The following is a 12,027-nucleotide window of genomic DNA, read 5'->3' on the forward strand; positions in this document are numbered from 1 at the left end:
TTGTTTTCTCCACTCTACCTCCCATTTAAAATCCCATGTGTTGGGCCTCACCTATAAAAGGGCGTTTGAGCCCACATGTGAGGGGAGATGTTAGAATTATGTGGTTAAATGAATAAATCCACCATTTCCTAATAACTTAAACTTTTGGGAAAATCGGTAATTTAACACTTTTTTATATGTATTTTTGTGCTCTTCATTTATTTTTTCGCTAGTTCCTAATAACTTAAACTTTTGGAAAAATCAGTAATTTAACACTTTTTTATATGTATTTTTGTGCTCTTCATTTATTTTTTCGCTAGTTACAGTAATTAGTGCCACATGTTCGTTATATTATTTAATATGTTATTTTCTTGCTTTTCATTAATGACAGGATTTGGGTACTGTAACCAACCTGCTGGAATCTGGCTTGAAATTTTCCTTGACCTTCCCATCAAGACCTCCCCAAATGTTTTTACCACATCAAAAGATCTTGTGGACAATGGATGCATGGACTTCAATGGATGCAGGTCAGTGCAGTATTATCTCTATGGGTTAAGTCTGTTACATTATCCATAAGCTTATCTTTGTACTTATTTTTAATGCAGTTGATGATGCCGAAAAATCGTCAGTGAGCTACACGACACTCACGTGCTCGAAACAATGCCTGCACAACACAAAAAGAGAAGACCTCGCAGAGAGCACCGGTGTGGTGCCGGCCAAATACCCTCCGAAGGTCAAGTTAGAACTTCTCACAACTCTAAAGTGTTAGAGAGGGTAAATTCTGCGTACCTTAGCTAGTGAGGATATTGGGACTTTTATAGTAGTAGAGGATTGACCTCTTTTTCTTGCTGTAGAAGTCTTTTCCTTATAGGAGTCTTTATGAGCGTATTTTGCGGAATCCTTTCCTTGTAGGAGTTTAACACTGAGCGTGATGTGCAAGGTATTTCCTTATATACCCATGCGTGGAAGCCAAGTCAAGGTTATGTCGGGACCGTCAGCTTTGTGCATCCCCTTCAGCTTATTCCCTTCAGCTTACTGCCTTCAGCTTACTCTCTTCAGCTTATAGTCTTCAGCTTACTGCCTTCAGCTTACTCTCTTCAGCCTACTCTCTTCAGCTTACTGCCTTCAGTTTACTGCCTTCAGCTTACTGCCTTCAGCTTACTTTCTTCAGCTTACGGTCTTCAGCTTACTGCCTTCAGCTTACTATCTTTAGCTTACTCTCTTCAGCCTACTCTCTTCAGCTTACTGCCTTCAGCTTACTGCCTTCAGTTTCGCCTACTCCCTTGCCAGGGTCGTCAGCCTCGTTAAGGTCGTCAGCTTTGCCTACTCCCTCATCAGAGTCGTCAGCCTCGTTAGGGTCGTCAGTTTCGTCTACTCCCTTGTTAGGGTCGTCAGCTTCGTCAGGGTCGTCAGCTTCGCCTACCCCCTCGTCGGGGTCGTCAGCTTCGCCTACTCCCTCGTCGAGGTCGTCAGCCTCGTCAGGGTCGTCAGCTTCGCCTACCCCCTCGTCGGGGTCGTCAGCTTCGCCTACTCCCTCGTCGAGGTCGCCAGCCTCGTCAGGGTCGTCAGCTTCGCCTACCCCCTCGTCGGGGTCGTCAGCTTCGCCTACTCCCTCGTCGGGGTCGTCAGCCTCGTCAGGGTCGTCAGCTTCGCCTACCCCCTCGTCGGGGTCGTCAGCTTCGCCAACTCCCTCGTCGAGGTCGTCAGCCTCGTTAGGGTCGTCAGTTTCATCTACTCCCTTGTTAGGGTCGTCAGCTTCGTCAGGGTCGTCAGCTTCGCCTACCCCCTCGTCGGGGTCGTCAGCTTCGCCTACTCCCTTGTCAAGGTCGTCAGCCTCGTCAAGGTCGTCAGCTTCGCCTACTCCCTTCAGCTTAGTAGTGTCAGCTTTCCATTTATGACAAGTGAGGCCGACGGGTCTATTTTGAACGTCGCTTCATGATACTATATTCATGAATATTCACATTCACAATTTTACCCTTATCAGCAGTGAATGGGAAAATTGCCAGTTTTGTTCTTGAAATGTGGTTTAGGTGGCATCAGTCTCTTTGGATCCATCAGCCTCTTTTTATCAAGGTATCATTTTAAGTGTGACTCTGTGTCTATATGTGTGCATGTGGGTCTGTGTGTTTTATGTTTTTTATTTTTTGACTGAGGAGACTTGTGGTTTTGTGGTCTTCTGATTGACATGCAGAACTTCTCAAAGATTGGTGATTATGATATTCCACTACCTGATATGCTTGTACAGCCTGTGAATACAGCAACAGTCTTCCAGATTCTGTAAGATGATATATATATTGCTTGATAGCCATTTGAATTTGTAAAACTGTTTTATCATATTTCAATTGATTAGTATATGGCCCGTTATTCAACGAAAAGAATAAAGTACAACAATTAGAAACTTGGTATTCTGTTGTCTGGATTGTACATTTTTTCGTCATTTACTAAATTACCCTATTTTAAAGATTTGTTATTTTTTACCATTTATTATTATGTAATGATGCTGGTGAAGTCTTCTTTTTGATGTCACACTTGCATATCTCATTTCTCTCTCTTCAAACTTTAGTGCTTAATGCAGGCAAGGTGCATCTGCTATCCGTGAATATGATGTGCGATGTCTGAAGCTTAGAGTTGCTTGTTGTAACCTCTGGAACAGCTCTATGACTGGGACAAAATTTCTTCATATTCTTTTATCTATGGCTCGTTCTCTTTTCCACCAGGTAGCTCATGTTGCAAATTGGATATGCTTTTATTATTTCTGCTAGAATTCATGGAATTCATTCTTAATGTTACTCTTCTGCTTCCTGATTATATATGCACATAAAAAGTCTTTTGATTCAAATGAATTTGCAACAATCAAGTCCAATCTTTGTGCATTATCGGAGAACTTAGTTAAGGTATGCTTTTTCTGAAGTTTCTATATCTTTAATAATCTTTTGAAAAATGAGTGTTTCCAAAAGACTGGTCTTACCATTCGCGTGGTTACTTTCCATATTTTCAGTTTGCATTCTTTTTTTAATTTATTATTATTATTATTATTTATTTATTTAATGGCGCCATTTGTTTCAACTTAAATCATTTTTCAAAAAATGTTTTCCTCATTTTCAGGTATTTGGAACAGAAATGTTTTACGCCTCTTATTTATTGCTATACTCATATTTTGATTGTGCATATTATTGTAATGATTGACTTTTTAAAAAGGAGGAAATTGGTTTATTTTGCTTTAGGTTATTTTTCAGTTGTTCTGTATTATTACTTTTATGTGGTGTATCAAACTTTTTATTTCATATCTATATAAAAAATGTAGAGGAAGACCAAAAATCACATTAGTAGAAGTAATAAAATAGGACATGTCAATTAGGGGAGTAACTCAGAATTTGACTTTAGATAGAGTAGAATGGAGGCAAAGAAGACATATTAACTAATATGTTGGGGATCTATAGCCGACCCCAAAATTTTGGGACTATGGCATGAATGAAATGCTAGAAGCTTTGAGGACCAAAGAAAGGAGTATTCCAGAACTAAAGATGTTTTTTCTTACTTCTCTTTCTTCATTTGGTTTTTATCCTTTTTATTCTCTTTTAGATTTTAGTGATCATTGTACTCCACCATGATTGATGGTCTCTAGTATATGTCCTTTATATATATTTTTTCCCCAATAAATTATGTTATTTATCATATATATATATATATATATATATGAAAATTTGTGATTTTTCAGACGTTTCAAATGCCAAAAAATGTTTCCCAAAGTATAAGAACACAACCAAATACCAGAAAACAAACAGTTTTCCTATAAAATGTTTTTGAAAACATTTTTGACATAAAACATTTTGTGCCTGTAATTCTTTTAAGTTTTAACTCTCTGTGCTCATCATTGTGAACATGAAGTATTTCCCATTTTCAATAAAACTTTCTACTTAAAAAAAATTTATGCTGAAATTAACGGAGCCTTAACCTTACAAACTCATACCTAGACTTTAAAATCGCAGTTTTTGTTTCAATTAGACTTCACATGTGGGTCCCATAGAATAGAACTTGAATAGAAATTTATGAAGTAATAAAAAACTAATCTTTCATGGCTGCATCATGTCCATCCTTTTATCCATCTCTTTCTTTGGTGACAGCAGGAAAACCTCCAGCAAATGAGTTCCCTTGTTCTCTCATCAAGCCATGGCAGATTGAAGGAGTCGGTGCAAAAGTACATTGAACCACTGCTAAAAGATCTCTATCTTCACTGTGAATCTATTGGTGATTAAATTTCTATTGATCATTTTGTGCTGTGTTTAGAATTACAAGATTTTTCTTGGGTATCAATTTTATTTAAAGGATTTTGTCAACAAATGTCCTAACGACATTTGTTAGTGAACTATTTTAGGAAAGTTTGATGGGAAACTTAAAAAAAAAAAGCAACTTATTTTTTAACAGTTTTTTTCTATTTTCGGGTATCAAAACTTTTCTAAAATGGTACATTAACAAATGCCCTAAGGCCACTTGTTAACCGGACCCTTATTTATAAAGTGATAGTAATATTAATTGTATTTATTTTGGTTCCAAGCAAAATTTGTTTTTCTGTTAAATTTAGTTTTTTTTTTTAATTTTCAATCTTTTTTCTTTCTTAGACTTCCACTATATTCTTGGTTGTGCATGGTTACGGATTGGGGGATTACGTTTTCATCTCTTGCTTAGCTTTGATGATCTAGATCCGGCCATGAAGTACTATTGGAAGTATTCGCAGTTGGCTGAGAAGATAGCATCCCTTAAGCTTGAAATCCAGGTATCTTTTCTTGTATTATTTAACCAGCCTAAGTGTTTTGTAATGGTCTTTCATGCCTCAGGGCTCTTTTGTTGTTTTACAATGTTTAATTTTTTATGGGCTTTATTGTGAAATTTATGCACCTCCAATGCAATGTCGAAGATAGAATCGCTGTCCACATCTAAAGCTCTTCAAGCACCTCTCCTCAAATTTATTTCTTCATAACTATTACTTTTAGCTGCATATTTGCATGGTTCTTTTGTTATTTAGTATCTTAATTTGAACCACAAGTTGAGTGCATAAGTTCTGAAGTCAATCTGACATGTTTAGTTTTAATTAATTTCATTTCTCTTTGTAAGATCATAAACCCAAAACTTGTAATATATGTGAATGAATTTGCATGCTCATGTGCAGGGAGAAGTTTGTAGTTGAGCTTTTCTTTGAAGCCAAATGATGTGATAAATTTAAAGATTTTAATATATGGGTTGTTTTAGGTGCGACAAGAGTGTGGCTACTTAGCAGGCCACTTTTCTACAAGAGAAGATGATAATAGAAGAACACTGGCTTTAGAACATCTTGAAGTGGAGCTTAGAAGGGTACAAAGAAAGGTTTAATCATTTTCACTTCTATTCTTGTATTACTATTTTCATTGGCAGATGAAATAAACTTATTCATAGTATACGATAATATTGATACTTTGTTAGTGTTTGAGGAAATCAAATGTTTGTGGCGATTGTGAGTATGAATGATACCTTTTTGATAAGTAATAAAGTCTTACTAATATCAAAAACTCAAATCACCCAAGTATACAGGGAGTATACAAGGGGAGATCATTCACTCAATCATGCAGATTACATAGATTTATCAAATCACTAACCGAATATGGAGGATGACAACGTAAAACAGACATCCAATCCAATAAAGTTCTAAAGAAAAATATTATTTTAGCAAGGCTGGACATGCTTCTTGTCAGTTCTTGTCTTTTATCTGATGACAAAAGTTTCTTCATGTTCTTGGATTGTGTTCCGCTCTGATCCCGGGAAATTTATGAAGTTAAAACATGATTGCAAAGAATTTTTCGAAAAGTGTGATGGGCTTCTTAAATGTATTACACCTTTGGAGGTTATGGTGAGTAATATTGAAGCCATGGGCTTACCACAGATTGTTGATCAAGTGTGCAACTGGCAGGTACAAATAATTATGCATGATTAGATAGTTGGGAATGTATTTTGTATGATAACAGTTCATTTCTTTTCCATTCCACATTGCTGTTGCATTTTAAATTATTATTCCTATTTCACATGTTTCTATCTTGGTTTATCAGGACACAGCAACCTGATTTGTTGGCCGATTATCAGAGGAATATGCTGAATATGTTGATGTAGTTCAACCAGTTCAAGTTGCAGTTTATGAAATGAAATTGGGCTCATCACTGGTTTTGGCAAGTGTCTTCCAGAAAGATTTGCTCAGTATGGTTGAGCTGGACGATATGGATCTCATTATGGTATTTTTTTTGTTTTATTTTAGATTTATTTTTTCTTTTGGATGTTTTAAACATATCATTGGCTGACTTGGAGGGTATTGCAGGGAACTATCTATTCATTCATGAGATTTCCCTGTGGATTTCCATCCAAGTTGATTTCTGTTAACTTGGGCAGCACACAGCCTCAGCTTCTTTCATATGACATAGATATTCCCACAATCTTTTCTGCTGCTGATATGACCTTGCTAGAAAAGTTGGTTACATTCTCAAATGGTGTTGCTGTTGATAAGGTGGTCTGCACTTCATTTAATTCTTTCTTAATAGATAAACTTGTTTCATTTGATGTCTCCATCATAACGTCTTCTTCTTTGACAGTTCATCTATTTGGAGCATTTCATTTATTTCACTATTATGTAGTATCAAATTGATGTGTTTATGCAATGTATCTGCTTTCCCATTTGGAACAGGTCTCCGTTATGCAACTTAAAGTGTCTCTTCATCAAAATGTTCTTGTCCCTGTTGCACATCATGTAGCTAATGCTCAATTGATGGATAAAGATTCCTTTAAGGTCAGAGTCTATTTTAATTGCAACTAATAGAAAGGAATTTGCTCACACGATTATTATCTGATTATAAAATATATGTTCTGAATCAGCTTTTGCATAAAATATTTAAAGAATTTTCCAATCTTTGGGTGAGCATGAAAATTCAAGCAAAAACCAAAAAGGACTATGATTCTCAGCAGTACAAGTTCAATCCTCGTGTGTTTCAGATTGAGAGGATTATTGAAGTTGATATATCAACACTTGGCAAGTCAATGGGAAATGATAGTTTTTCAGAATGGAAGGCATTGCTTTCTGAAGAAAAGTTGACTACAATGGTAGTACTTTCATAATATTTATATGCAAATTTATGCAAGTATTTGCATATTGTAAATTTATCATATTTTAGTATTTGGTGGTCATAAAATCCCATCATCCTTTTTAGGAGACTTCTAAGGAACAAGAAGCTTCGGAGGAAGAATGGGATGTAATAGAGGAGTCCATCCTGAACAACATGGTCGACATTCACAATCATTTATTTGGTTCAAATAATCTTGTTGCTGTAAGTTATATTAGAAATTTTGTTTGAGAATACTTAATATATCGGTCAATCTGCGAGATGTCACCTTGTGCTCCTGAATTTTTATTTATTTATTATAGAAGAAGTATGAATTTCAACAGATATGGTATTTCTTGAAATTATGATTGCAAGTTTTGAGTCCAAAAAAAAAAAATAATAATAATAGCATAGAAATTTATTCTGTATTTATTTATAGCTTATTTAACAGAATATGATTTTGTAAAACTAGTTCATTCCTTTAACTTTTTCACTACAAATTGATGTCTCAGAAGAATGTTTTAGTGGTTTTTGTGTATTGCTAATGTAAAACCGCTGGGAGATAGCTTGGTATTAATTGAAGTCAGTGATGTATTTATTTTTCATTGTGGTTGGATATGTCTTGGTACACAAGGTTATGGCTTCAATGCACCCTATTCTTGGGTTTGTGTTTGTGTGTATTAAAAAAGATGCTACATGCTGTCACTAATATATTGTTTGTTCAATTCAGCCTGGAACTTTCCAAATATCTGATGCAGAGAGATTGCTTTCCTTTACTGACTCCTATAGATTGGGAGTAGGGATGATTAAAGGTGATTTAGTTGAATTTTCTAATTTTCTGAATGAATATTTGGTATATTGTGCCATGGAGAGAGCATTCATTACCTTTTCTTCTTTACCCCCATGCTTTGGAAGTTTATTTTTGTCCAGTTTAGATGCTAAACTTGTGCCAGAGCACTTATTATGTCTTTGTTTGGAGCATGAGCAGACAATTGCATCTCGTAGATCTGCTTGCAAATACAATTTTTACAAAGTTTTGCGAACTTCTTTGGTTGCTTGTTATTGCAATGTTTTCTTTTTATCTGATCATCTTCTAACTGAATTACCATCCCTTTTTTAGGATTCAAATGCTCCTCTAATGGCTAAAATGGTGAAACTGCTTACTCCTCTTCAACAGCAGCTTCTTTCCCTCTTGAATGAATGGGAGGATCATCATGGCCTCCAAAGTATCATGGGTGTAATTAAGATGCTCTTGAATATTCCTTTCAGCACCCCATTGGCTAAGGTAGTGATATGACTATTTTACAGTCTCTTCAGGACTGCTTGATTGATGGCTTTGGATGATGCAAGAAGTGATTAAAGTAGTTTTAGTGGATAGAATAGGTCCAATAACACTAGTGGACCTTTAACCTAGCATCGTATGTGTCACTTAGTTGCACAGAACACCGAGTATTAAATCTGTGAATTAAATTGGTAGATTGTTATTTAATTTATTTGTTAAATTTAATCTTGGATTTTGAAATCCATCTCACGGAGCCTTAACTTCTGTCTACCTGCATGTCTGTGTTTGTATGAACGAGTTGATTATCCATCAATACTAAACCTTATCCCCTCCAATGAGTGCATAAGTATGTGATTTTTCTTGTTTGCAGGCCCTTTCTGGATTACAATTTCTACTTCACAGGGTCTAGGTATTACATGAAAATGGCTCAAAATTCTCCCTAGCTGGTTAGAACTTGCTTCCACTTAGCACTTTTCTTTGGGTCTTGCTGTTGTTATTAACGTTTTATGGTTTTCTTTAAATGGATATAGATCAATTAGAGCCTATTCTTGATCTGATGTCATCATGGAAAAAGTTGGAATTTGGATCTTGGCCTGCCCTGCTTGATGAAGTGCAGGATCAGTACGAGATTAATGCTGCGAAGGTAAGTCATAGTTATTCATATTTGTGAAGACTCAATATAATTGCAGTGCAATTGTTGAGCGTAAAATTTGTTAACCTCTAAAGAGGACGAGGGTAAATAACAACAGTAAGAGTTAATAGTTAATACTATTCCTTGCCCACAAAAAAGTGTGAATACTTTAGCCATTTAATAATGAGGAAAACTACTGTTGAAGTAAACAATTTTCTTTTGTTTTTTCCTCTGAGTGAATTTAGTTTGTGTACGATCATGGCATAATGAACTATGCTTCAGTGCAATCAAGCAAGTACAGGTTCGCTGATCCTGTTAGAGAAGTCAACAATTTGTAACATCGGAAGATAAACTCCTGTTCTTGTGATTAATTCCAATCTTTAAGCTTTTATAGTGTATGCATTAAAACAGCTTATAGAATACTTAAGTGATATAACATAAGCTTGCAGAATGGCTAAAATGTCCTTTTCATCTTTAATCTTGAACCTCTATGTTATCTTTTGCTTAACTAATTTAATTTTTTGTCTTTTTACTGTTGCAGTTATGGTGTCCTCTATATACAATTCTTCAACCCAGAGATTCTGTTGATACAGTTGGATATGACCTATCTACCATTCAAAGGCATGTTCTAATTAAGTTTCTAGCCTGAATTCATTTTGAAATTACTTTATTAGGTATATGGAATAATTTTGTAATTTACAATTGGGACTTGCAGTTTGGAGGAATTCATTAACACATCCAGCATTGGTGAATTTAGGAAATGTCTTCAACTTCTTTTTGCTTTCCTTGGTCAATTTGAGACTGGTAGATGCCTGAATATTTATTCAAGGTGAGTTGTAAATAATGTGGCTTTTTTGTCTTTCAATTTTTAGATTTAAAGAAAAATCATGTAGGAGATCATCTGACTTTTCCCCAATACATTTATGTGAAAGTTAATATGTCATCTCTAAGACTCAAACACTTCGTTTCGTTTGAGGGAATTGGGGAGAAAGTGGAAAAAAAAAGACCCAATTTCCTTATATTATTTAGAAGGAAAACGAGGAGAAAGAAAATGTAGAGGGAAAGTTTGTATGGGTCCCACCAATTTTTATTTATTTTTTATTTCTCCTCCAAATCCATAAAATGAATTTTATACCCTTGGAAATTTTTTTTAATGTGAAATTACTTTTATATTGTTATAAGTAATTATTAATTTAAAATTTAGGTGGATAAAACAGTAAAATATCTTTTTTCCCCCTTTCATTTTCCTTTCCTTTCCCTCACTCTTTTTTCTTCTCTACCCCTTTCTGTGCAACCAAACATAGTGTAATGGTCATAGTGCCCATTATATGTTCTTTGTTGGCAATTATTGTTTATATATGGTATACTAATTGTTAATTGATTATGCCAGCCCTTCTGATATGGAAAATCTGAAGATCTTGTACAATGTATTTGAATTTTATGTGCAATTCTTGCTAACGTGAGTTCTCTTCTCTTGTTATATATTTAAATATTTTTTTTTTAATTAACAAAGATCTATGGACTCATTTTGGTTAGTAATAATGTGTTTTTACTCCAGCATCTTGGAGCACATAAAAGCTATTAGAAGAAATATTGAGGTAGAGCTAAAAGAACTTCTGAAACTATATGGATGGGAGCGTTCAGAAAGCTTGCTGTCAATTAAAAACTCAAAAAAGTACCCGGAATAAGCTCAGGGATCTTATAGAGAAGTACAATGTAAGTAACATGTGGTCTATTAGTTTATCACTGATGCTATGAGATGAGCTTTTGTTGGATTGGTAATAGTCAACAGTGGACTGTTCGCATGAGTAGAACCCTACAAAATTTCTATTTTATTTCAATTTTTTAGCCTTCTAACTCATTCGTGTCAAATGTGATTTCTTATTTAGTGATTAATTTGTACTCGTATTTCTCAAGACACTAAATAATCTAGCCTCTTTTCTTGGAGATAATGGTAATGACATGCTCTGTTGATTTTGTTTGTATAGGACCATCTGCAAAAACCTGTATTGCCTTTTCTTAACCAATACGCACTACAAAGGGGAACAAATGCTCAATTACTAAATGGTCAAAAGCTGCTTAATGAATTTTTAGAAAAAAAATATAGGGATGTGCAATGCTCCTTTTGATCTGACAGCATTTTGTGATGAAGACAGGTTTTTGCTTTTATACATTCCTGGCATTTTGTGTGCTTAAGTTTTTTTCCAAATACCTGATTCTGGAACTTCACCATCATTTTTCCTGGTTTAGGTTATTTTATGCTGATTGGAGAAAAAAGTAGATCATGCTTTGCAGGAGTTGCACCTTGAGAGAGTTTCTGATTTTGATACTTCTTTCTTACACTTTAAGCCTGCGGAGAGGGTTTAGGGTTTAGGTTTTTTAGGATTTAGGGTTTAGGGTTCAGGGTTCACGGTTCACGGTTTTTTATGGTTTAGGGTTCAGTGTTTAGGGTTCAGGGTTCAAGGTTTTCAGGGTTCAGGGTTTTTATGTTTCAGGGTTCAGTGTTTAGGGTTCAGGGTTTAGAGTTTAGGGTTTTCAGGGTTCAGGGTTTTTACGGTTTAGGATTCAGGGTTCAGGGTTCAGGGTTCAATGTTTAGGGTTCAGGGTTTTTACGGTTCAAGGTTCAGTGTTTGGGGTTCAGGGTTTTTATGGTTTAGGGTTCAGTGTTCCGGGTTTTAGGGTTTAGGGTTCAGGGTTTTTACGGTTCAGGGTTCAGGGTTCAAGGTTCAAGGTTAGGGTTTTTACGGTTTAGGGTTCAGTGTTCAGGGCTTTAGGTTTCAGGGCTTTAGGTTTCAGGGTTTAGGGTTGAATGACTTTTAAATTTGATCGGTTTATTTGCGTACATATAATATAGGAGAGACTTGATCCCAAGTTCCCATGATGTTCAGTCTCATTTTAAAGAGAGAAGTTGATAGCCTTTTTCCAATTTAACTTTTAGATATTATTTTATTGACCGCCTCAAATTAAACCTAGCCATGTAACAAGAAAAACTCTCCTGAAAATATGTGATTGAATGTCAT

At 35.4% G+C, this 12,027-nt stretch overlaps 1 protein-coding gene and 1 long non-coding RNA gene across 4 annotated transcripts; both read left to right on the plus strand.

Moving 5' to 3' along the window:
- The first annotated feature begins 434 nt into the window (after positions 1 to 434).
- LOC115992624 (midasin-like) lies at positions 435 to 9,628 on the plus strand. 3 transcript variants are annotated; one of them, XR_004092580.1, is made up of 11 exons: positions 5,351 to 5,920; positions 6,057 to 6,236; positions 6,320 to 6,505; positions 6,683 to 6,784; positions 6,871 to 7,095; positions 7,203 to 7,319; positions 7,825 to 7,906; positions 8,215 to 8,379; positions 8,747 to 8,822; positions 8,907 to 9,019; positions 9,549 to 9,628. XR_004092580.1 is itself a non-coding variant. In XM_031116852.1 (9 exons), exons 1-9 carry the CDS (start codon positions 446 to 448, stop codon positions 6,069 to 6,071), a joined length of 852 nt encoding a protein of 283 aa, XP_030972712.1. In that variant the 5' UTR covers positions 435 to 445; the 3' UTR covers positions 6,072 to 6,152. The 3 variants fall into 3 exon arrangements, 1 of the variants encoding a protein (XP_030972712.1); XR_004092584.1 differs by having other exon boundaries at positions 8,747 to 8,785; XM_031116852.1 differs by lacking the exons at positions 5,351 to 5,920; positions 6,320 to 6,505; positions 6,683 to 6,784; ... (5 more) ...; positions 8,907 to 9,019; positions 9,549 to 9,628 and adding exons at positions 435 to 506; positions 1,967 to 2,052; positions 2,171 to 2,256; ... (3 more) ...; positions 4,599 to 4,753; positions 5,227 to 5,340 and having other exon boundaries at positions 6,057 to 6,152.
- Positions 9,629 to 9,726: 98 nt separating this feature from the next.
- On the plus strand, positions 9,727 to 11,277 carry LOC115992640. The gene is made up of 4 exons (XR_004092587.1): positions 9,727 to 9,811; positions 10,398 to 10,466; positions 10,566 to 10,723; positions 10,996 to 11,277. It is a non-coding gene; the product is annotated as an uncharacterized LOC115992640 (long non-coding RNA).
- The last annotated feature ends 750 nt before the right edge of the window (positions 11,278 to 12,027 follow it).

The sequence above is a fragment of the Quercus lobata genome, chromosome 1 (genome assembly GCF_001633185.2).
Source record: "Quercus lobata isolate SW786 chromosome 1, ValleyOak3.0 Primary Assembly, whole genome shotgun sequence".
NCBI lineage: Eukaryota > Viridiplantae > Streptophyta > Magnoliopsida > Fagales > Fagaceae > Quercus > Quercus lobata.

Coding starts and splice junctions, on each gene's coding strand:
- LOC115992624 (XM_031116852.1), top strand. CDS start 446: ATGTTTTTACCACATCAAAAGATCTTGTGGACAATGGATGCATGGACT. Junction 2,257..2,554: donor GCAACAGTCTTCCAGATTCT/GTAAGATGATAT, acceptor TGCTTAATGCAG/GCAAGGTGCATCTGCTATCC. Junction 4,754..5,226: donor CCCTTAAGCTTGAAATCCAG/GTATCTTTTCTT, acceptor GGGTTGTTTTAG/GTGCGACAAGAGTGTGGCTA.